The sequence below is a fragment of the Pan troglodytes genome, chromosome 13 (assembly GCF_028858775.2).
Source record: "Pan troglodytes isolate AG18354 chromosome 13, NHGRI_mPanTro3-v2.0_pri, whole genome shotgun sequence".
Taxonomy (NCBI): Eukaryota; Metazoa; Chordata; class Mammalia; order Primates; family Hominidae; genus Pan; species Pan troglodytes.
The window spans coordinates 140,279,106-140,301,678 of NC_072411.2; the positions used below are offsets into that span (position 1 = coordinate 140,279,106).

The following is a 22,573-nucleotide window of genomic DNA, read 5'->3' on the forward strand; positions in this document are numbered from 1 at the left end:
GTGCTCTCACAGTTGGTGGTGGCCCGGGTGCTTTGTCTGCGCCCACACCAGCAGTGCCCAGTTCGGGCCACTCGGCCACTTGTTCAGGCCCTGCCGCCTGAGATCCCCGGGCCAGTCCCCACCTTCCTCCACTTCTGGCCTCTTTGGGGAAGGAAGACCTGAGACCCCAGAGCAGAGTGGCTGAGGTTGGGGAGGTGCCATCTTCAAGGGCGGGCTGGGGACTTCCTGCCTCTACAACAGAAAAGCAGAACAGGTGGGACCTGTAATCCCAGCTACTCGGGAGGCTGAGGCAGGAGAAGTGCTTGAACCTGGGAGGCGGAGGTTGCTGTGAGCCAAGATCACGCCACTGAACTCCAGCCTGGGCAACAAAGTGAGACTCTGTCTCAAAAAAAAAAAAAAAAAGAGTAGGGGAGGCCCTCTTTGAGGAGGGGACTCGGGGGCAGAACTGAGGATGGACAGGAGGCGGCCGGACAAGGAGTGGGGCCCAAAGCAACTTCCTGAGGGGGGCACAGCTCATTCAGAGGCGGGGAGAGCCTGGCCCATGGGGCCTGGGGGCGGGCAGGAAAGGCAGACAGAGGCGCTGGGAGGACCAGGGCTCTTTCCTGAGGGTCCTGGGGAGCCACAGAAGGCTCGGAGCCAGGAGCAGTAGGATCTGACTGGCATATTGGAAGGTCACTGTGGCTGCTGATGGAGAAGTGAGAGCTGCCTGCCCCCAGAGCTCCCATGCTTGCCTGGGGCCTCCTGTCTCCTGGCTCCCACCCACTCAGTCCAGCTCCTTCTCCAGCAAGCCAGGCTGGCTCTGCCCCCGGGGCCTTTGCATGCGCTGCACCCTGTGCCTGGCACACAGCTCCCCAGCTGCCCCGGGGCCTTCCCTGCCCAGCTGGTTTATGGGGGGAGCCTCCTGCCCCGACCATCCTCACTCCTGCTTTCCTCCCCACTGGCGCACCAGCACCAGGCACACGGCGCGTCTGACTCCTGGCCTTGGTGGTGGTTTCCACCTGCCGGGGTGTAAGCGCCAGGAGCTCCGTGGGTGCAGGACTTCACCACCTGCTACGTTCCCCGCACCTGACACGCAGTCAGGCTCGGGAGATGTTTACTGAAGCAATGGGCGGGCAAGTGAAGGAACAGGGGGCCTGGTCCCTTAGGATGGCGCTGGCCTGCTCCCCGTGGCCCCAAGATCCTCAGGCTGCTGCCTGCCTGCCCACTTTGTCCCCAAGGCCGCCTGAATTGGCCTCTAGCCTCCCTTCGTGGAGACTGCAGCCCCTCCCGGTGCCTCGCCTGCAAGTGCGCCCCTCCCCACCCCGGGGCTGCCTCTCCAGCTCCTCCTGCTGGAGCGGCCTACCCCAAAGGAAGCTCTCTGGGCCTGGGTCCCACCCTGGCCGTCCTCCCTTTGCCCCTCCAGCAGTTCTGACCCATTCACTCCAGACCTCAGCCTCCCAAACTATGCCTGGCTCCTGGGATGAGCGGCGGCTGCACACAGTGGGCAGAGCAGCAGCAGCTCACCACAGGGGGTCCTGAGGGAGGGAAGCAGGGTGTCCACTGAGCCCCTGGGACTGTGCTGAGGCATGAGCGGCCCTTCCTGGGGAGAAAGCGGGCAGGCCTCGGGGTCTCAGGGCCAGAGAGGCCACTCCAGATGCGAAGGAGCCCCACGGCAGCCCTGTCCCTGTCTCTGTTTCCAGCTCATTGTGCTTTGCCCAACAGACACTTCTGAGTACTGATCAGTCAGGAGCACCCTGGCTGCGCTAGGAGGCACTCACACCGAAGGCGACCGGCCGCTGGCGGCTCTGCTGTTCTCGTGGCCTCCCCAGTGGGGAAAGCGGGCACACTCAAGGCAGGAAGGAGGGTGAAGGCGGGGAGCCAGCCCGCCCATCACCCATCTGTCAGGAAGGCAGGCTGTCCTAGGAGACCCCCGCATCCCACTGGCAGGCCCAGGCCCCATGGCTGTCCCAGCTGCACAGGTTTCAGCGAGTCAGTGTAGAGGACTGTCACCTGGCTGGTGCTGTGGACCAGAGCAGGGGCCCTTCAGAAGGCAGATGAGGCCCCAGAGGCAGGGCTGGCCTCAAGTCGCTCCAGCGGTGGTGGCCGGCAGGTCAGGGCCCCAAACCTCATTGCCTGGCTCGAATCCAGGCCCTGGAGGGAGGCCACAGGACCCGCTGCTCCAGCAAAGGGGCTCAGTGCAAATGCCCAACAACGAGGCAGCGCCACCCTCGGGCCAAATGAAGTTCTTCCCTCCCCGCCCCTCCCTCCCTTCCTTCTCTCCTTCCTTCATAGCAAACCCATGTTTACTCTTCCCTAGGTGTTTTCATTTGCCATGATGTTTGCTTTCAGATTTGGGACCATGGTGTCTCCAAATTAAGCTACTGCGCTCACTTCACCCCCACCTGGACCCCAGAGGTCCTGCTGCCCCAGAGTGACGGGGACGCACGTGCTGAGCCAGCCCTGTCCGGGGTTTCCTGAAGTTGTACCCTGTGCCCTGAGGGGCACAGCCAGAGTCCACTTTCACTTCTGCTCCGAGCCCCTCCCACTCTGTGTGCCTCCTCCCTGGGAGGGTGGCTGCTCCCTCTGCTCCTCCTTCCCCAGGTCACATTCACCGACATCGGACTCACGGCACGGGACAATGAGGGGGCCACGGCCCTGCACTTTGCAGCCCGAGGTGGCCACACACCCATTCTAGACCGACTCCTGCTGATGGGTGCCCCCATCCTGAGAGACTCCTGGGGTGGGACCCCCCTCCACGACGCAGCAGAGAACGGGCAGATGGAGGTAAGGTGGGCGTGAGGGAGACAGGGTGAGCAGTCACAAGTGCCAGCCATGCCCAGTGCTGTGTCACTGACCCTCACAGCAACCCTGTAAGAGTGATGACCCTCTTTTACAGATAGGTAAACTGAGGCTCTAAGTGGCACTGTCACTTGCCCAAGGTCAAGAGCCCAGGGTCAAGTGGCAAGATCCAAGCTCTATGCTCTCGTCCTGCGTACCATCCTCCCTCCCTTCGCGCAGAAACTCCCCCGTGCCTGGTCAGGGCTTGGTCTTGGTGACAGTCTTCTCAGAACAGCCCTTGGGGCGGACCCTCTGCCGTGAGCAGCCTGCGAGTAGAGCTGTGCAGGGGTGTGATGTCAGCCCCTTTGCTATTACCCAGATACATCTTGGGGGCTCACATGGCCCAGCCTCAAGGACACAACATCCAAAAACCCCACGTAGGCAGGGATGGTATTCAAATGTTCAACAACATCAGAACCACGCCCAGCCTTTGAGGGTGGGTGCAGCCATAAGCTGCTGGCCCTGCCCGGGTGCCCACCCGATGTCGACCTCAACTAAAGGCAAGGCCCCATCTCAGGAGAATGCACACAGTTTACTTCTCCCCAGCCCCATCCGGTCCTGAGCAGTGTCGGGTCTGTTCACCTCCATGAAGTCTCCTGGTTCCCCACGTTCTTCCAAAGCCTCCTGGGCCCAGGCTGCTCAGTCGGGAGCCAGCAGCGTGCTCCAGGCCTCTGCAAGGCTAGTCTGGGCGGATTTTAAGTGGAAGTGCAACCAACCATCGCATTCTGGGTCTGCAAGTCTAGACAACTGCTCCCAGCTGGAACCCAAGGTCTTCCTGGGGCCCCGGGTCACCCAGTCTCAGCAGTGCCATTGAAACAATCACACACGGTGCAGCCGCAGAGCCATCGGAAGGCACGCATTCCCTGCAGAGCTGAGCCTTTGGCAGAATGCAGAGGAAACCCAATACCCGCTCCCAGCAGCGCTGCTGAGAGCATCTTTCTCTGAGGCCCCCCAACTACCGCCCTTCCTCTCACCATCCCCCGTCCACTCAGCTCTGCACAATCCAGCTCTGTCTCCCCAGTCTCTGTCCCCAACCTAGACAGAGATAGGAAGTGGGGGGAGGGGTGACCCGCAGGCCCTGGGAGGCGTGTCCCCGACAGGTGGCTGGTGGCAGGAGGAGCTCTGCTGAGTGGCTCAGGCAGGTCCCAGGAGACTCGGCTCAGAAGAGGTAAGTGGCCCCTGGCCAGTTGTTTTTAAGCTTTTTTAAATATTTCATTTCTTTCAAATGAAATATTTGATAGCAGCCCAAGAAGTTTAATAAATCAGCTGACTCCTCAGGCTCCTCAGCTTCCCTCTGTAAAAAGAAAATTACTCAAGCCTCAAAACAGAGACTTCTTCCCTTTTAAATTTCTTACTGTGGAATTCAAAACACACAACAGCGTGTCATCACCGTTTGCAACCTCTAACTCCTAGGCTCAAGCAATCCTCCTACCTCAGCCTCCTGAGTAGCTGGGACTATAGGCGCACGCCACCACGCCCAGCTAATTTTTTTTTTAAATTTTGTAGAGATGGGAGTCTCACTATGCTGAGCCCAGGCAGGCCTCAAACTTCTGGGCTCAAGCAATCCTCCCACCTCAGCCTTCCAAAGTGCTGGGATGACAGGTGTGAGCCACTAGGCCCAGCCTTTTCCTCCATTCTTGACAACTTATGTTAGTACAGTACATTTGTCACAATTAGTGAACCCAAACTAGCACAGTGTTACTAACTAGAGCCCACACTTCATTCAGATGCCCTTAGCTTTTACCGAATGTCCCTCTTCTGTCCCAGGATCCCATTTAGGATGCCATATTATATTTAATTATCAAGTCTCCTTAGATGCCTCTTGGCTCTGACAGCTTTTTCCCATTTAAAAATAAAATGTCAAAACAATGAGTTGATCCTCCAGCAGCCTCTAAAGAGGAATGATGGTTATTTTTAATAGGTTTTGTGTTTCAGTATATCACATTAGTTATTTATTTATTTTTTTTTTTTTGAGACGGAGTCTCACTCTGTCGCCCAGGCTGGAGTGCAGAGGCTCGATCTCTGCTCACTGCAACCTCTGCCTCAGCCTCCTGAGTAGCTGGGATTACAGGCACACACCACCACACCTGGCTAATTTTTGTATTTTTAGTAGAGACGGGGTTTCACCATGTTGGCCAGGCTGGTCTTGAATTCCTGACCTCAAATGATCCGCCCACCTCGGCCTCCCAAAGTGCTGGGATTACAGGCGTGAGCTACCGTGCCCGGCCTAGTTATCCTTTGAATGGTGTGAATTACACTAATTATTTTTTTAATTGTTAAATTGTGATTAAAAAATACATAACATAAAATTTACCATCTTAGCCATTTTCGAGCACACACTTCAGCAGCGCTAAGTCTGTTCACGTTGTCGTGCAGCAGAATTTCCACAACTTTTTCATTTTGCAAAACTGAGACTCTATGGCCATCAGACAGCAATTCTCCATCTCCCTTTTCTCCCAGCCCCTGGCCAGCAACATTCTACTTTCTGTTTTTTATGAACTTGATGACTTAGGATACCTCATATAAGTGGAATTGTACAGTATTTATCCGTTTGTCTCTGGCTTAGTTCACTTAGCATAATGTCCTCAAGGTTCATCCCTGTTGTAACACATCAGAATTTCCTTTTTATAGCTAAATAATATTCCATTGTATGTATATACCACATTTTCTTTCTCTAGTCATCTGTTAATGGACATTTGGGTTCTTCTGCCTTTTGACTGTTGTGAATCATGCTACCAAGAACAGGGGTGTGTAAATATCTCTGAGATCCAGCCTTCAAATCTTTTGGATATGTATACCCAGCATTAGAATACCTGGATCTACCCTGATTACTTTAAAATGTTACACCAACCTTGCATTCCTGGAATAAATTCAACATGACATATTATTCCTTTTAAATATAGCTGAATTCAATTTGCTAACATTTTGTTTAGGATTTTTGGCCTTATATTCTTGAGTAAAATTGGCATGGAATGTCCTTTTTTTGTTTTATCCTTGTTAGATTTTGGTATCAAAATATGCTATGAATTAGGGAGTGTTTCCTCTTTTCCTATTTTTTGAGACATTTTGGTTATATTAGACTTATTTTTTTCTTTAAAGGTTTTGTGGAATTCACTCGTGCAATCCTCTGGATCTGGCTGTTTCTTTGAGGGAAGGTTTTTTATTACTAATTCAATTTATTTAATTATAGAACTACTAGGGCTTTCTATTTTTTATGTGTTGGTTTCAGCAAATTATATTTTTCTAGGATTTATTTCCTAGAAATGTTCTAGGAATCAAATTTATCTAAGTTGTTAAGTGTATTAGCATGAAGTTATTTTTAATATCCTCATGATCCTTTATTGTCTGTATGTAGTAATTTCCCCACTTTTAATTCCTGATATTGGGTATTTTCATGTTTCTTTTTTTGTCTCAATCAGCCTCACTAGATGTTAGTCAGTAGTTTTTCCAACGATCAGGTTTTAACTTGTTCAAGGTCCTCCAAAAAGCATTTAATTGTCTCCAATGTATGTTTGTTTTTTATTTCATTAATTTCTGCATTTATCTTTGTTATTACTTTCTTTCCTAAATTACTGAGATGGGTGCCTACCTCACTTACTTTTCAACCTTTTTTCTTTTCTAATATATTTATTGAAGGCTATAAATTTTCCTCTAAGTACTGCTTTAGCTGTATCCCACTGTTTGATAATTGTTCAGTTAAAAAATATTTTCTAATTCCCATTTTGATTCTTATTTGCCCTAGGGATTCCTTGGAATTATGTTTCTTAATTTCCAAATACGAAGGTGTTCCTTCTAGTTATCTATTTGTTATTAATTTCTGTCCAAATTGCATTGTGGCCAGAAAATATGCTCTGGTCATTTCAATCCTTTGATTTTTTGATAAGTTACTTTATTGCCCCGTGTATGGTCAATTTTTATCAACGTTGCATGTGTTCTTGGAAAGACTGTAGAATTTGCAGACTGTTCTCTACATGTCCATTATGTCATTGTGTTCTTCAGATCTCCATAGGTACACATTTTAGTTTACTGGATTTCAAATGGATCGAGAGAAGTGTGTGAACATTCCTGGCTATTATTCTGGATTTGTCTGTGTTTCCCTACAATCCTGTCACCGTTTGTTTTATATATTTTGAACCCCATATCTAGTCTGTTTTATCTGATATATGTATACACATGACTTTGCTTTCTATACTTATTTGATGGTGAAGCTTATTCATACTTTACTTTCAGCCTTCTGAATCCTTATGTTTGCCAGTACCTCTGGTTAACCATATGCAGTCATGTTTAATTTTTTTCATCAGCCTGACAGTCTTTATCTATTGGTGCATTTAGACCATCTGTAGTCAGTATAATTACTAATGTTTAGGGGTTTATTTTTACTCTGTTATTTTGAGGAGATGTGATCTGGCTGCCTGGATTTTTCTTTATTTAAAAGTAGTAAGCACAGTTGTTTTTTGTCTGTTAGTTCTCGGAGCTTTATTTCTATTTCTTTGTGGGCTGGGTCTTCTGGTTCTTGTTCATGGTATTTTATTTCCTTGTATTTTTATTTTTGTTGACGTATGCTGACATGAAAAATGAAGCGTAGGCATAACTGGAGGCCTTGGCAATATCTTATTTGCCTTTGCTGGGCACATGTGGGCCTAGGATCATCTTAATCCGCATTCCAGGCAGGAAGTTCCCAGGACCACCTCCGTGACAGGAACCAGGGGCCTGGCTGGCGTCTGGCTTCCATTTTCTCTGAGGGTGGAGCCCTTGGCCACATCGGGAGGTGGTCAACCAGAGCCCCCACCCCTGATGGAACCCGCACGGTTCCTGGCCTCCCTGGTCCCCTGAGGCTGCGGGAGGACGGCACATCATATAACTGTTCTTCCGTCATCAGCCCAGGCTCAGGGCAAGGGCAGTTCTGAGTGCTGGGCTCCCCCACACCCCTCACCCCCCAGGCTTTCCTTTTCTCCTGAGTGTGGCCGTGTCACTCCTGACTTCTGCGTTACCTTACTGAGGCTGTCAGCAGGTGACTTTTACAGTGAATCCGTGTTTCACGTCCTTGGGCAGTGGGTTGGTCTGACCCACCTGGTTCTCTCCTCCCTGGAGTGGATCCATCTGCTCACCTGCTTTTCCACTGCTGTGGCCTCTGCACAGACTTCCAGACAGAGTTCTGTCTGTCACTACCCACCCTCTGCTGACAATCCCAGCGGTGATGGGGTCCGTCACTCTGGGGGAGAGGTTCCTCTCCTCCTCCCCATGGCTCTGTTCCTATCAGGGCTTTGCCCTCTCTCCCCAGTACCATCTGGGGCCAGGTCTGACACTTGTCCCCCTTCCTCTGCTGTGACACCCCTCATACTCCTGCAGACCCCGTAACTCCCCTCCTCCGCATCCTGGCCTCCTCTTCCCAGCAACAGCTCCTTGGGGACGCTCCGCCTCTACCCACCCACACACCCACCGCGCCCTGGCAGACCTTTGCCATTCCCCCAGCCCAGAGCCTCCGGGAGCACTGCCTCTCTCCAGCGACTAGCTTCAGCGACCTGCCCCAGCCTCCCCAGCCCCGGTGTCCTTGCACATCTGACAAATGCTTCCTGCTTCCTCAGCCACACCAGCCACTGGCTCAGCCCTTCTGGGCCTCCAGGAGCCTTCAGGCGTTATCTGGTTCAAGCCTCCCAGCAGCCCCCGGGGAAGGGGTGTGCGCACGCCTGATTTTGTGTGGCCCCACAAGCTCAAAATAGTTTTTCCCTTTTTAAATGGGGAAAAGGAAAAAGAATCACATCTCATGACACATGAAACTCATCTGAAGTTAAAATGTCAGTGCCCACAAATAAAGCCTTGTGGGCACCTGGCCACGCTATGGGTGGCAGCTTTCGCACCACGACCAGGGTTGCATATTTGTGCCAGAGCCGGCGGCCCCCAGGCTGAGCTGCTTACTCTCTGGAGGGCAGCGCGGCAGCCAGGAAGGCAGGCAGTGTGCGAGCAGACACCCCAGTCCGCGGCTTAGAGGCGCAGGGTCATCATCCTCAGGCAGTGACAAGCCCTGTGGCTCTGCGGTTCTGGCGCTGGTCTTGGCGGCGGTTCTAGAGCTGATCTTGCGGCGGTTCTGGCTCCGGTCTTGTGGCGGTTCTGGAGCTGATCTTGCGGCGGTTCTGGCACTGGTCTTTCGGACCTGCAGGGCTTCCAGGGAGCGGGGCTCTATCTTTTTGTCCACCTTCCCCTGGTGGCGCTGTGGCCTCCTCAGGCTGTGGCCACCTTGGAGGCCACGGAACTCAGGGCAGAGGAGGGAGGGGAAGGAAGCCCTCCAGAGGATTCCCCCAGGACAAGGCACTCACCCTTGAGGTCTCAAGCTGACCTGCTAGCTGCGCAGCTGAGTGTCGGTAGGGGCCGGGGCGAGGGAGGCTGGTGGTGCCGGCCATAGATCAATGCAGGTGTCCTTACTTTACGGACAGGCCCAGTTAGCTGGCCAAGTTCTCTGACCAGCAAGTCACAGAGCCAGATGAGCTCAAGGCCACTGGACTTCGCTGCCAGGCCCCCTGCCACACACGACAGCGTCACGTTGTGTTTACTCACGGCATGGCATACCTGCCGCTCCACATGCATGCTGAACCTGTATTTATCTGTAGAGAATGAACACTAATTGCACCTTTTATAGGTGAGGCACTGCAGTCCAGAGAGGAGCTGAAAATTCCTTTGGGATCTCACAACTTGTTTGAGGTGGAGTTTCACTGTTGTTGCCCAGGCTGGAGTGCAGTGGTGCCACCTTGGCTCACTGCAACCTCCGCCTCTTGGCTTAAAGCAATTCTCCTGCCTCAGCCTCCTAAGTAGCTTGGATTAGAGGCGCCCACCACCACGCCTGGCTAATTTTTTGTATTTAGTAGAAACAGGGTTTCACCATGTTGGTCAGGCTGGTCTGGAACTCCTGACTTCAGGTGATCCACCCGCCTTGGCCTCCTCAAGTGCTGGGATTACGGGCATGAGCCACTGCGCCCGGCCAAGGGTCTCACAACTTCTTACTTCATTCAATTCAGTGTCACCCAAAGATGCTGAGGCCCAGCTGGTCTATCTCAGAGATACATTTGGGTCAAAGGCACAGTTTTGTGAACACAGCGTTCGCCTAACTCGAGTTCGTTTTTGTGTTTCCCTAGTACTACAAAAGAGACACAGAAATGTTTACAGAATAAAGTACAGAATTCATTCTTGAGGTCCCCTGTCCCTCTTCCATCTGAATCCTTCACAGGCCAAGATGTCCTCTAGCCTTCCAGTCCTGTGGACTCCCTCCCCAGCTTCCTTCCCTCCCCTCTTCCTCCCCATTTCCATCACAAGAGCCCATCAGGTACAAGGAGACAGGAGGGTCCTGGCCCCAAGTTGGCTGGGTGGGAGCATGCAGTGTGGCTGGTAAAGGTGGTGAGCGGCTTGGTCAGGCATGAGCTGGTGCTCCAGGCACTAGGGGGGAACCTCATGGGGCCAGGAGGATGGTCCCACGGAGAGTGGGGCTGTGGCAGGAGGTAGCCCTGAGTCCCTGGGGCAGGGGCCGGCTGCTTGTCTCTCTGAGCCTCGTTTCTTCACGTGCGTTGATCCATACCTCCAAGGGTGGCAAACATGGAAACTGGTTCTGCATTTGACACTTGGGCCATGGCAGCTGTGAGGGGTCTGGACGGGGCACCCTGATGCCTGTCAGCTCAGCACTGCTTCATATGCAGTGCCTGGTACGGTCTGGGCCAGAACGGGGTGGCTGTGGGATGAGGCTTGGGGGCTCCTAGGCAGGTCTCTGGCACCCCACGGCCCAGATTCAAGTCCTGCCCCTGCTGGGAAGGGCATCAGGGCAGCCTGCGCCATGGGGCAGGGGAGCGGCCCGCACAGGGCCCATGGGCACCTGGTTTGTGTCGTGGTGGGTCACACGTGTGCCCTCCTCACTGCAGTGCTGCCAGACCCTAGTCTCCCACCACGTGGACCCCTCCCTGCGGGATGAAGATGGTTACACAGCGGCAGACCTGGCGGAGTACCACGGACACCGGGACTGTGCCCAGTACCTGCGGGAGGTGGCGCAGCCGGTAAGGCTCAGGGTCCCCAGCTGCCCTGGAGGCATGGGGGGTGGGCCCAGACCCCAGCCAGGACCCCACTGCTGAACCTGCAGCATAGTCAGCTGGGAAGCTCACCATGTCCAACTCATACATGGCATTGGAGCCAGGAGCAAGGGCCTGGGCAGGACTGAGGCGCCACAGGGCAGCCAGTGCTAGGGCCAGGCTGTAACAGGAGCTGTGACAGGGGCCAGGACAGGGGCCGTGACAGGGGTGGGGCCAGGGCTGTGACAAGGACAGGGGCTGTAACGGGGGTCAGGACAGAGGGCATGTGACAGGGCCTGGGGCCATGGCTGTGGCCAGGGCCCGGCCTGGGCTTGTGGCTGGAACTTGGCCAGGCCATGCCTTTCGTCTGGGTCACAGAGACCACATCTGTGACTCAAGAGCCTCGGTGGCCAGAGTTCCTCGTGGGTGACGTGGGTGATGTATGTCAGACTGAGGAGCCCCAGGAGTGGGAACGGAACCTCCCAGAGGTGATCGCAAGGTGGCCAACAGCCCTGCAGCACCCGGAAGGCAGCAGATTCCAGCCCTGGCTCTCGTCTCTCAGCCTGGGACCCCATAGCCTCTCATTTCCCCATTTGTAAGGACAGGGATCGTGTCTATCCCACTGGTCCCCAGCCCCTAGAACATGACAGGGCTCAACAAGTGTTTGCTGAATGAACTAATGAGCAAATGGACAGAAAAGCAGGTGGATGCATGAGAGTGAGCAGAGGAAGGGATGGATGGGGAGGGAACAGACAGAGGAGGAATGAATGGGGCAGGGAGGCCAAAGGAGTGAAAAATGAGGAGAGGGATACATGGAGGGGGGAGAGCTCAGGAGGGTGGACAGAGGAGAGATGGGCAGAAGAGGAATGGATGAAGAAGGGTGGAAGGAGGAGGGTGGATGGAGGAGAGGTGGACAGAGGAGAAATAGATGGAGGAAGGTGGATGGAGGAGGAATGGATGGAGGAGGGTGAATGGAGGAGGAATGGATGTAAGAGGATGGATGGAGGAGGGTGGATGGAGGAGTTGGATGGAGGAGGGTGGATGGAGAAGGAATGGATGGAGGAGGGTGGATGGAGGAGAAATGGATGGAGGAATGGATGGTGGAGGGTGGTTGGAGGAGGGTGGATGGAGCAGATGGATGGAGGAGGGTGGTTGGAGGAGGAATGGATGGAGGAATGGATGGTGGAGGGTGGATGGAGGAGGAATGGATGGAGGAGGGTGAATGGAGGAGGAATGGATGGAGGAGGGTGAATGGAGGAGGAATGGATGTAAGAGGATGGATGGAGGAGGGTGGATGGAGGAGTTGGATGGAGGAGGGTGGATGGAGGAGAAATGGATGGAGGAATGGATGGTGGAGGGTGGATGGAGGAGGAATGGATGGAGGAGGTGGATGGAGAAGGGTGGATGGAAGAGGGTGGACGGAGGAGGGTGGATGGAGGAGGAATGGATGGAAGAGGTGGATGGAGGAGAGTGAATGGAGGAGGTGGATGGAAAAGGGTGGATGGAGGAGGAATGGATGGAGGAGAGTGGTTGGAGGAGGGTGGATGGAGGAGGAATGGATGGAGGAGGAATGGATGGAGGAGGGTGGTTGGAGGAGGGTGGATGGAGGAGGAGAGATGGAGGAGGGTGGATGGAGGAGGAATGGATGGAGGAGGAATGGATGGAGGAGGGTGGTTGGAGGAGGGTGGATGGAGGAGGGTGGATGGAGGAGGGGAGATGGAGGAGGTGGATGGAGGAGGGTTAATGGAGGAGGAATGGATGGAAGAGGATTGATGGAGGAGGGTGGATGGAGGAGGGTTAATGGAGGAGGAAAGGATGGAAGAGGATTGATGGAGGAGGGTGGATGGAGGAGGGTGAATGGAGGAGGAATGAATGGAAGAGGATGGATGGAAGAGGGTGAATGGAGGACAGTGGATGGAAGAGGGTGGATGGAAGAGGATGGATGGAGGAGAAGTGGATGAAGGAGTTGGATGGAGCAGGTGGATGGAGGAGGGGAGATGGAGGAGGGTGGATGGAGGAGGAATGGATGGAGGAGGGTGGATGGAGGAGGTGGATAGAGGAGGTGGATGGAGGAGGAACGGATGGAGGAGGGTGAATGGAGGAGGTGGATGGAGGAGGGTGGATGGAGGAGGTGGATGGAGGAGGGTGGATGGAGGAGGAATGGATGGAGGAGGGTGGATGAAGGAGTTGGATGGAGGAGGGTGGATGGAGGAGGAATGGATGGAGGAGGGTGGATGGAGGAGGTGGATGGAGGAGGTGGATGGAGGAGGTGGATGGAGGAGGGTGGATGGAGGAGGTGGATGGAGGAGGGTGGATGGAGGAGGAATGGATGGAGGAGGGTGGATGAAGGAGTTGGATGGAGGAGGGTGGATGGAGGAGGAATGGATGGAGGAGGGTGGATGGAGGAGGTGGATGGAGGAGGTGGATGGAGGAGGGTGGATGGAGGAGGGTGAATGGAGGAGGTGGATGGAGGAGGGTGGATGGAGGAGGTGGATGAAGGACGTGGATGAAGGAGTTGGATGGAGGAGGTGGATGGAGGAGGGTGGATGGAGGAGGGTGAATGGAGGAGGGTGGATGGAGGAGGTAGATGGAGGAGGGTGGATGGAGGAGGTGGATGGAGGAGGTGGATGGAGGAGGTGGATGGAGGAGGGTGAATGGAGGAGGTGGATGGAGGAGGTGGATGGAGGAGGTGGATGGAGGAGGGTGGATGAAGGACGTGGATGAAGGAGGTGGATGGAGGAGGTGGATGAAGGAGGAATGGATGGAGGAGGGTGAATGGAGGAGGTGGATGGAGGAGGTGGATGAAGGAGGAATGGATGGAGGAGGGTGAATGGAGGAGATGGATGGAGGAGGGTGGATGGAGGAGGGTGAATGGAGGAGGTGGATGGAGGAGGGTGGATGGAGGAGGTGGATGAAGGACGTGGATGAAGGAGTTGGATGGAGGAGGTGGATGGAGGAGGGTGGATGGAGGAGGGTGAATGGAGGAGGGTGGATGGAGGAGGTAGATGGAGGAGGGTGAATGGAGGAGGTGGATGGAGGAGGGTGGATGGAGGAGGAATGGATGGAGGAGGTGGATGGAGGAGGGTGAATGGAGGAGGTGGATGAAGGACGTGGATGAAGGAGTTGGATGGAGGAGGTGGATGGAGGAGGTGGATGGAGGAGGTGGATGGAGGAGGGTGGATGGAGGAGGAATGGATGGAGGAGGGTGGATGGAGGAGGTGGATGGAGGAGGGTGGATGGAGGAGGTAGATGGAGGAGGGTGAATGGAGGAGGTGGATGGAGGAGGGTGGATGGAGGAGGAATGGATGGAGGAGGGTGGATGGAGGAGGTGGATGGAGGAGGTGGATGGAGGAAGGTGGATGGAGGAGGTGGATGGAGGAGGGTGGATGGAGGAGATGGATGGAGGAGGTGGATGGAGGAGGTGGATGGAGGAGGGTGGATGGAGGAGGTGGATGGAGGAGGTGGATGGAGGAGGTGGATGGAGGAGGGGAGATGGAGGAGGTGGATGGGGAGGTGGATGGAGGAGGGGAGATGGAGGAGGTGGATGGAGGAGAGGTGATGGAGGAGGTTAGATGAAGGAGGAATGGATGGAGGAGGTGGATGGAGGAGGTGGATGGAGGAGGTGGATGGAGGAGGGAAGATGGAGGAGGTGGATGGGGAGGTGGATGGAGGAGGGGAGATGGAGGAGGTGGATGGAGGAGAGGTGATGGAGGAGGTTAGATGAAGGAGGAATGGATGGAGGAGGTGGATGGAGGAGGTGGATGGAGGAGGTGGATGGAGGAGGGAAGATGGAGGAGGTGGATGGAGGAGGTGGATGGAGGAGGTGGATGGAGGAGGTGGATGGAGGAGGTGGGTGGAGGAGGTGGATGGAGGAGGTGGATGGAGGAGGAATGGATGGAGGAGGTGGATGGGGAGGTGGATGGAGGAGGTGGATGGAGGAGGTGGATGGAGGAGGGGCGATGGAGGAGGTGGATGGAGGAGGTGGATGGAGGAGGTGGATGGAGGAGGGGAGATGGAGGAGGTGGATGGAGGAGGTGGATGGAGGAGGTGGGTGGAGGAGGGGAGATGGAGGAGGTGGATGGAGGAGGTGGATGGAGGAGGTGGATGGAGGAGGGGAGATGGAGGAGGTGGATGGGGAGGTGGATGGAGGAGGGGAGATGGAGGAGGGGAGGCCTAGGGCAGTTACGTGACAAATCCCTCTAACCTAGCTGGGTTTCTGCCACACCTATTTTACTGGTCACCCCTTCAGGAAGGTGTTCTGAAATCACCTGGCCCTTCTTTTCGGGTGAGGGGACTGAGGCCTGGAAGGTGTCATCGCCCTCCACCCCCCAAACCCTTTGTCTCCCCAAGGGGTTGCTGTGCCTCCTCTTCTCTGATGTGTCCCCTCAGAGCATCTGGGACCAACTGGGGCAGAGCCACAGTCCCCCCCACCCCAGCCCCTGGGGCCTGCTGGACACTTGTCACACTGCCACCACTGGGGCCTCTGTTGGCACTGACGGAAACCCACACCAGTCCTGCCGTGCTGCACAGGTGGCTCAGGTGGCCTCCGGGGAGCACGGCTCTGCCCTGGTTTTTCCCTGTTGCAGCAGTTTCAGGAACTAGAATTCAGTCACTGTTGGAAGTCACGTATTTACTAAATGGTGTGCTTGCTAGACGTCCAGCGGGTCCTGGTTCAGCAGAAGGCTGTCTTTCTGGCTTGGCTGAGAAGGTGGTGGCGCTCTGCTGGCTTCTGCCACAGAAGATGTTGCTCCACGGCCCACAGCCCAGGAGTGCCAGCTGCCTGGGTCTCCCCACAGCTCCTTCAAGGCCGCTGGGTCAGCCTTGGCCTTTTTTGGGCCCCTCCCTGCACTTCCTCCCTGGATGGCAGCCGAGATTAGCAGGTGGGGACAGCAGCAGCTCTGCGGGTGTCCCAGCCTCCACAAGCCCCTGGCACAAGGGAACAGCCCCGCCCGACCTCCTGGGAGTCCCTGACACTGTTCCCGCCCCAGCCATTCTGGGGTCCCATGCCTGGGCTTTCTGTCCAAGCAGCGCCTCTGCCTTCTGTCCCCAGACCCCGTGGTAGTGGAGGACGGGTCGTGTTAGGCTCGCCACGTCCTTCCCATCCAGAGACCCCTCCTGCCCGTGCCTGGGCGCCCCCTGCCCGGCGCATGAAAACCCAACCCCTGGGCCTTCCCGGCTCCTCAGTCTGCAGCTTCAGGAGCCAGTTTGGGAGCTCGGGGTGGGGACTGGAGCCTGTCTCCGTCTTCTCCCTCTGGGAGGGTCTGGTGACGGCAGGGGGTGCTCGTCTCTCACCACTGGAGCTGTCCCCTCTTCAGGCCTCTGAGGGAGGGCAGGCTGTCAGCTGTGGGCTGGGGGAGGCCGTGTGCCTGCTGCAATATTGATGAGAATGCAGTCCGCAGGGGCTGCCCACACTGGCCGCCTCCGAGCTGGCCTCAGAAGAGGTAGTGAAATCCATCATCTTCCCCATGACAGCACAGCCTGTATCTGCCCCCAGGGGACTCGTGCATTCCAAGAGCAGCAGCAGCTTGGGGAGCAATGCTGGACAGTAGTGCTGAGACCTGCCCTGTGGGAGGTGCCCCCTCGGTACCTCCTTTGTGTTGGGTCTGTGGGGCCCGCCCAGCTCGGGATCTGCTCAGGGTGCTAGGGAAGGCCAGCCCTGACCCTCCCTGGGCCTTGGGGCCCCTCTCCACGCAATGAGGGATGCGGTCTTGAAGGCCAGGGGCTGCCCTTGGGGCAGGCCCCCTCCCCTCTGCTAGCCAAGGAGCTGGGATCCTGGCTGTGGGGCTCTGAGTGCCCTGTCTGGGCAGGAATGGTGAATAGAACCCTCCATGCTCGGGGAGCAGAGCCTCTGGCATCTCCCATGGTGTCCAGGGCTGTCCCACTCACCCCCACCCGCCAGCACTGGTGCTGCCCTTCCTGGGCATGGGGCACTGGCAAGTTCTGAGCATCTCTAAACCCCAATTTTCTCACCACAGGGTCTCTGTCACACAGGCTGGAGTGCAGTGGCACAATCTCAGCTCACTGCAGCCTCAGCCTTCCAGGCTCAAGTGATCCTCCCACCCCAGCCTCCCAAGTAGCTGGGACTACAGGTGTGCGCCACCACACCCAGCTAATTTTTGTATTTTTTGTAGAGACTAGAGACGGGGTTTGGCCATGTCGGCCAGGCTGGTCTTGAGCTCCTGGGTTCTAGTGATCCTCCCGCCTCTGCCTCCCAAAGTGCTGGGACTACAGGCATGATCCACCGTACCCGGCCCAGAGCCTTGTTTTCTGGGTAGAGGAGAAGCTCCTCGAGCACCCAATGAGGCGCCTGCCCTGGGGGGCCCTCGGGACAGGGGTACTCCCTCCCCTTTGGTCCAGAAAGGTACTAAGACATCTTTATTTTATATATGAGGAAACTGAGGCCCAGAGAAGGTGAGAGGCTTCCTGGGCACTCTCCTCCCGCTGGGAAGGGTGGCACCCACACAGCCAGTAATGGAATCTCAGCCATGGCAACGGGTGTCCGGCACCCATCCGCGGGCCGTGATTCTCTCTGACCGGGTGGCATTACAGGCCTGTGACCTGGCTCACCACGATGCTCTCCATGTATAATGCATGCAGCCTCCGCGGTGCTCAAATCTCACCAAAAACCAGGGACAGGGACAGCGGGCGGGGCCGTGGGGCCACATGACCGCCAGCCTCAGGGCAACTGTCCAATGCTGGGATTCGGGGCAGCACATGTCTAAATGTTAAGACCCCAACGGACAGGACCCTGACATCTGCGCCTCCAGATCCCTGAGGCTCCATCGTGTCCAGGGCCTTCCTATGGGAGCCAGGGGTGTGGTTACTCCCGTTGCCGGGGAAACGCCACAGCCAGACTTCTCATCCCTGTTAAACTCAGAGACCATCCTAATACCGAGGGTGGCAGCAGCGTCGAGGTCTGAATGCCACTGTCATGCAGGCCCATGCCAGGTGCTCTCCATAGTCCCTCAAATTTCCAAGAACTCTGATTTACAGGCGAAGAAATGGAGGCTCAGGGGGTGGCGTCCCGGGCTTCTCGTTGGTGAGGAGTGGAGCAGGGCTGGGCCACAGGGACCTCGAGTAAGGTCCCCCAGGCCACAGGTGCTGTGCTGGGGCCAGAGTCCGGTAGTCCCCTGAGCCCCAGACTAACTTCCACCTCTTTTGTCTTCCCCAGCGTAAGAGGGCCGCTGCCATCCTGCCAAGCCCCTCACTCTGCCAGGGGTGGCCCCTCTCCACTGACAGCAGGTTCCATCTCAGGGAGGGGGCTGAGGGCTCCCAGGCAGGGGCAGAGAGGAGGCGAGAGGCACCATCCCACTCCCGGCTTGGTCCTGGCTGGGCAGGGGACAGTGCGGGGGCATTGGGGTGGCCTTGCTGTTGAGGGGCCCACTCCAGGCAGGGCTCAGCCCACCTCTGTCGGTGACACCACTTGTGTCTGGCTTTTCTGGCCGTGTCTGGTCTGGAGTCTGACTCTGCCCTGGTTGAAGCAGCGATGCCAGCCTCTCATTATGTCTTGAACGTGGAGAAAGACACCAGACTCCTGGGTCCAAGACGGAGGACCTTCCTTCAGCACGGCAGGGAGCACGCATCATGCTTTGTGGCGTTCCCTTGCCCCCGAGTCCCAGGTGGTGCGAGTTGGGTCCCGATGGCAGCTGTGCCGCGTAGATCTGTATCTCCTCTGAGGACCGTTGAGTCTGGGGAACACGCCGTTGCTCAGCAGACAGCAAGTCACTCCTAGTCCCTCAGTCGCTCCCTGCACACACAGCCCTGAGAAGTGGCCCAGAAAGGACAGCCAGGCTTTGTGTTCTTGGTCTTTCCCTAGAGGCTGACCTCTGTGGTGTCCCCCACCAAGGAAGCAGCTGTTCAGGGGCACTGGAGGGAGCAAAGACTGAGGTCTCCAGTGAGACTCTCATCCCGGCTCTGCGGCAGCCCGGCTGTGGGGCTTTGAGAAAGCCCCTTGCCCTCTCTGAGCCTCAGTTTCCCCATCTGTGCCCTGGGGGCCGTACCGTAGGTGGGGCTGGGGATTCCTCTGGGTGGTCTCTCTTCTCATGGGGCCCAGGGATCTCAGGTCCCCTTCCATCTCCCAGAGCATCCCCTCCCCAGCCCCTGCTCTGTGGACAGTTAAAGGTTCCGTGGTAACAGATCCCACACCTGGCCCAAGCCCGCCTGGCCACCTGACACCTCGGCCTTCAAATATTCATGTGACACCTCCCACTCCTGGGGGCGGCAGCCTCAGCAGCCCCCGGTGTCCCAGGACGGCTGCGCTCCCTGCACTCTGCAGTTCGCGTCTGAGGGCCTCCGGGGCTGGGGCTGGGCGGTTGCTCCCCAGCCCACCGCGCACCAGGGTTCCTGGGCTGTGGGCACAGATTCCTGGAAGGAGTGAGGTGCGTGGGGGCCGGGCAGATGGGCTTTCAGACTGTGTTCCCTCCCCCGTGGCCCAGTGGGGTGAGGGTCCTGGAGGGGAGGTGGCTGAGGGGCCACCCAGCATCCTTGCCGGGAGGCAGCCTGTGCCACCTTGTCCATGAGCAAGGGAGGCTTAGGGAGGCCAGAGATTTGCTCAGGCAGGGCCAGCTTCACTGCAGTCCGGCCCCGGTGCAGCAGGAAAATGGGGGCCCTGCATTCGGAAAGGAGAACTAATTTGAAGGCAGAGACAGCCGTGCATTCGAGCAAGCTGCAGCATGGGTCCCTCCCCATCCCACGACGGGCCCTGGGCCCAGGCCACATGTCCAGAATCGTGGCCGATTTGAGTGCTCTGCTCTGCCCAGGGCTCTCACTAGCACTGACCCTGGAGCCCTGATGGCCACGTCTGGCTTCCAGTGCCCACTGGAGGGCAGGGACAAGAGCTTTGGTCTGACAGGCACAGTGAGGGAGGTGCCCAGAGGGACGGTGGCATGCGGCCCTGCTGGCTGGGGACAAGGGCTGCCCATGCCCTCGGCTGGTGGGCACATTGGGGACCCCATCCTAGTCCACTGCCCTTCCCTCTCCTCACCAGGTTTCTCACTTGGCCATCCACCCCCAAGACACTGACAGGCCCCATGTCAGGGCTGAAGTTCCAGGCGGACCACAGCACAGGAGTCAGGGCAGTCGGGGAGGGGGGTGTGCAGGAGAGTGTATGTGCGTGTGTGCAGGAGAGTACGTGTGTGTGTGCGCAGGAGAGTGTACGTGTGTGTGCAGGAGAGTACATGCGTGTGTGCAGGACAGTGTATGTGCGTGTGTGCAGGAGAGTGTACGTGTATGTGTGCAGGAGAGTGTACATGCGTGTGTGCAGGAGAGTACATGCGTGTGTGTGCAGGAGAGTGTACGTGCATGTGTGCAGGAGAGTACATGCATGTGTGTGCAGGAGAGTGTACATGCGTGTGTGTGCATATGCGTGCACACGTCTTTGTGAGACCACAGGGCGCTGGGCACAGCTGGAAACCAGGCCCTACCCAGTGCCTGGAGCCCCAGAGCTCAGCTGCCTCCAGAGGGAGCCTGGAAGCTGAGCTTTGAGATGGGGGTGGCCCACCCAATAGAGGCAAAAGTGGGCGGGGAACCAAGGTGGGGTGCCAGGAAGTGATGGCACTCAGGCAGGAGATGACCCTGGGACAGAACCCTGATCAAGGACCTGCCCCTCTCCTGCCACCTCCTTACCTGTCCCAGCCCTTCTCAGATGCACAGGCTCCCCAAGGCTCGTCCACTGGGTGCCCCTGCCCCTGTCTAGGTGAGCAGGGAAGAGCCCACGGGGGTCCCCCACTGACCAGGCCCATCCACCCACAGGTGCCCCTGCTGATGACGCCCCCACCACCACCGTTCCCCCCACCTCCACTGTTGGCCACGAGGCGCTCCCTGGAGGATGGAAGAAGAGGAGGCCCAGGGCCAGGGAACCCCAGCCGTGAGTGCACAGCCCCACGTGGGCCACCCAGGGCATGGGCCTGGGAGAGGGTGCCACTGGCCTCCCCTCCGAGGTCCTGGACCAGTGGGCAAGTCTGCGGGCAGCCGGGCACCCCATCACCCTCCCTCCCCAGTTGCTTCCAGGTTTCCTTGACTGTCTTTGGTGCTTTGGAAACGTGAGGATTAGCATTTTCCGTGGTGGGCACTTACAGCTACAGCAACTTATCCAGGGGTAAAAGCGAGGAGACGGGCCGGTTGGGCCCAGGCCCCTTGTGGATGGGCTGCTGTCCCTCAGACCCCAGCACACCTCGCATGCATGGGCTAGCAGGGCAAGCAACAGTCCTCACGCTGTGGGCCACCACCATTAGGGGTCTGTGACCAGCGTGGAGTGGAGTGGAATTATCAACAGGTGCCACAGGTGGTGAGGGCGAGCTTCCTCCACAGGCCCTGCTGCAGCCCTGTACTCACATGTGGGAGTGTGCTTCTGTGTGTGATTGTGTCTGTGTTCTGTGTGTGATACACATAGATACGAGGACCCTTCTCTGTGTGTGATTGTGTGTGTGATTGTGTCTGTGTGTATCTGTGTATGTTGTGTCTGTGTCTGTGTTTGTGTGTGTGATTATGTCTGTATCTGTGTGTGATTGTTCATGTGTGTCTGTGTGTGATTATGTCTATGTGATTGTGTGTCTCTGTGATTGTGTGATTGTGTCTGTGTCTGTGTGATTGTGTCTGTGTGCATCTGTGTGTGATTGTGTTCATGTGTGTGATTGTGTCTGTGATTGTGTCTCTCTGTGTGTCTGTGTGTATTGTATGTGTGTGTATGGTGATTGTGTGTGTGTTCTGTGCATCTGTGTATTGTGTTTGTGTTTCTGTGCATGATTATGTCTGTGTATCTGTGTGTGATTGTGTCTGTGTGTCTGTATGTGATTGTGTGATTGTGTCTGTGTGTGTCTCTGTGTGATTGTGTCTCTCTGTATGATTATACCTATGTGTGTTTGTGTTTGTGTGTCTGTGTCAGTGTGTGATTGTGTCTGTGTGATTGTGTGTATCTGTGTGATTGTGTGTCTGTTCTGTGTCTGTTTCTGTGTGGTTGTGTTTGTGTGTGTGTGTGATTGTGCCTGTGTGAATCTGTGTGTGATTGTGTTTGTGTGTGTCTGTGTGATTGTGTCTGTATCTGTGTGTGATTGTGTCTGTGTCTGTGTGTGTCTGTTGTTTCTGTGTGTCTGTGTGTCTGTGTGATTGTGTGTATGTGATTGTGTCTGTGTATGCTTGTGTCTGTGTCTCTGCATATGATTGCGTCTGTGTGTATCTGTGATTGTGTCTGTGTATCCGTGTGTGATTCTGTGTGATTGTATTTGTGTATGTCTGTTCTGTGTCTGTTTCTCTGTGTGTGACTGTATCTGTGTGTGATTGTGTCTGTGTGTGTGATTGTGTATGTCTGTGTGATTGTGTGATTGTGTGTATGATCGTGTCTGTGTGTCTGTGATTGTGTCTGTGTGTGTCTGTGTGATTGTGTCACTGTATGTTATTGTGTGTGTGTATGTGTGATTGTGTCTGTGTGTGATTGTGTATCTGTGTGTGATTGTGTTTGTTCTGTGTGTGTTTCTGTGATTGTGTCTGTGTGTATAATTGTGTCTGTGTGTATGTGTCTGTGTCTGTATGTGATGTGATTGTGTCTGTGTGTGTCTGTGTCTGTGTGATTGTGTCTGTGTTGTGTGTGATTGTGTCTGTGCATGTCTGTGTGTTATTGTGTCTGTGCGTGTCTGCCTGGCTGTGATGCAGACGTGTTCTTCACTCGAGGTTGACACTGAAGTGTGTGTTTTCATCGGGGCAGGGAGCATTGCAGG

At 56.0% G+C, this 22,573-nt stretch overlaps 1 protein-coding gene across 1 annotated transcript in view; it reads left to right on the plus strand.

Annotated features, from left to right (window-relative positions):
* Positions 1-22,573, plus strand: part of ESPNL (espin like) — a 33,355-nt gene that overhangs the window by 4,771 nt on the left and 6,011 nt on the right. Inside the window, exons 4-6 of the mRNA XM_016950815.4 lie at positions 2,581-2,763; positions 10,719-10,850; positions 20,613-20,727. Of these exons, the coding sequence (XP_016806304.2) occupies positions 2,581-2,763; positions 10,719-10,850; positions 20,613-20,727 (430 nt within the window). The remainder of the gene's footprint in view (positions 1-2,580; positions 2,764-10,718; positions 10,851-20,612; positions 20,728-22,573) is intronic.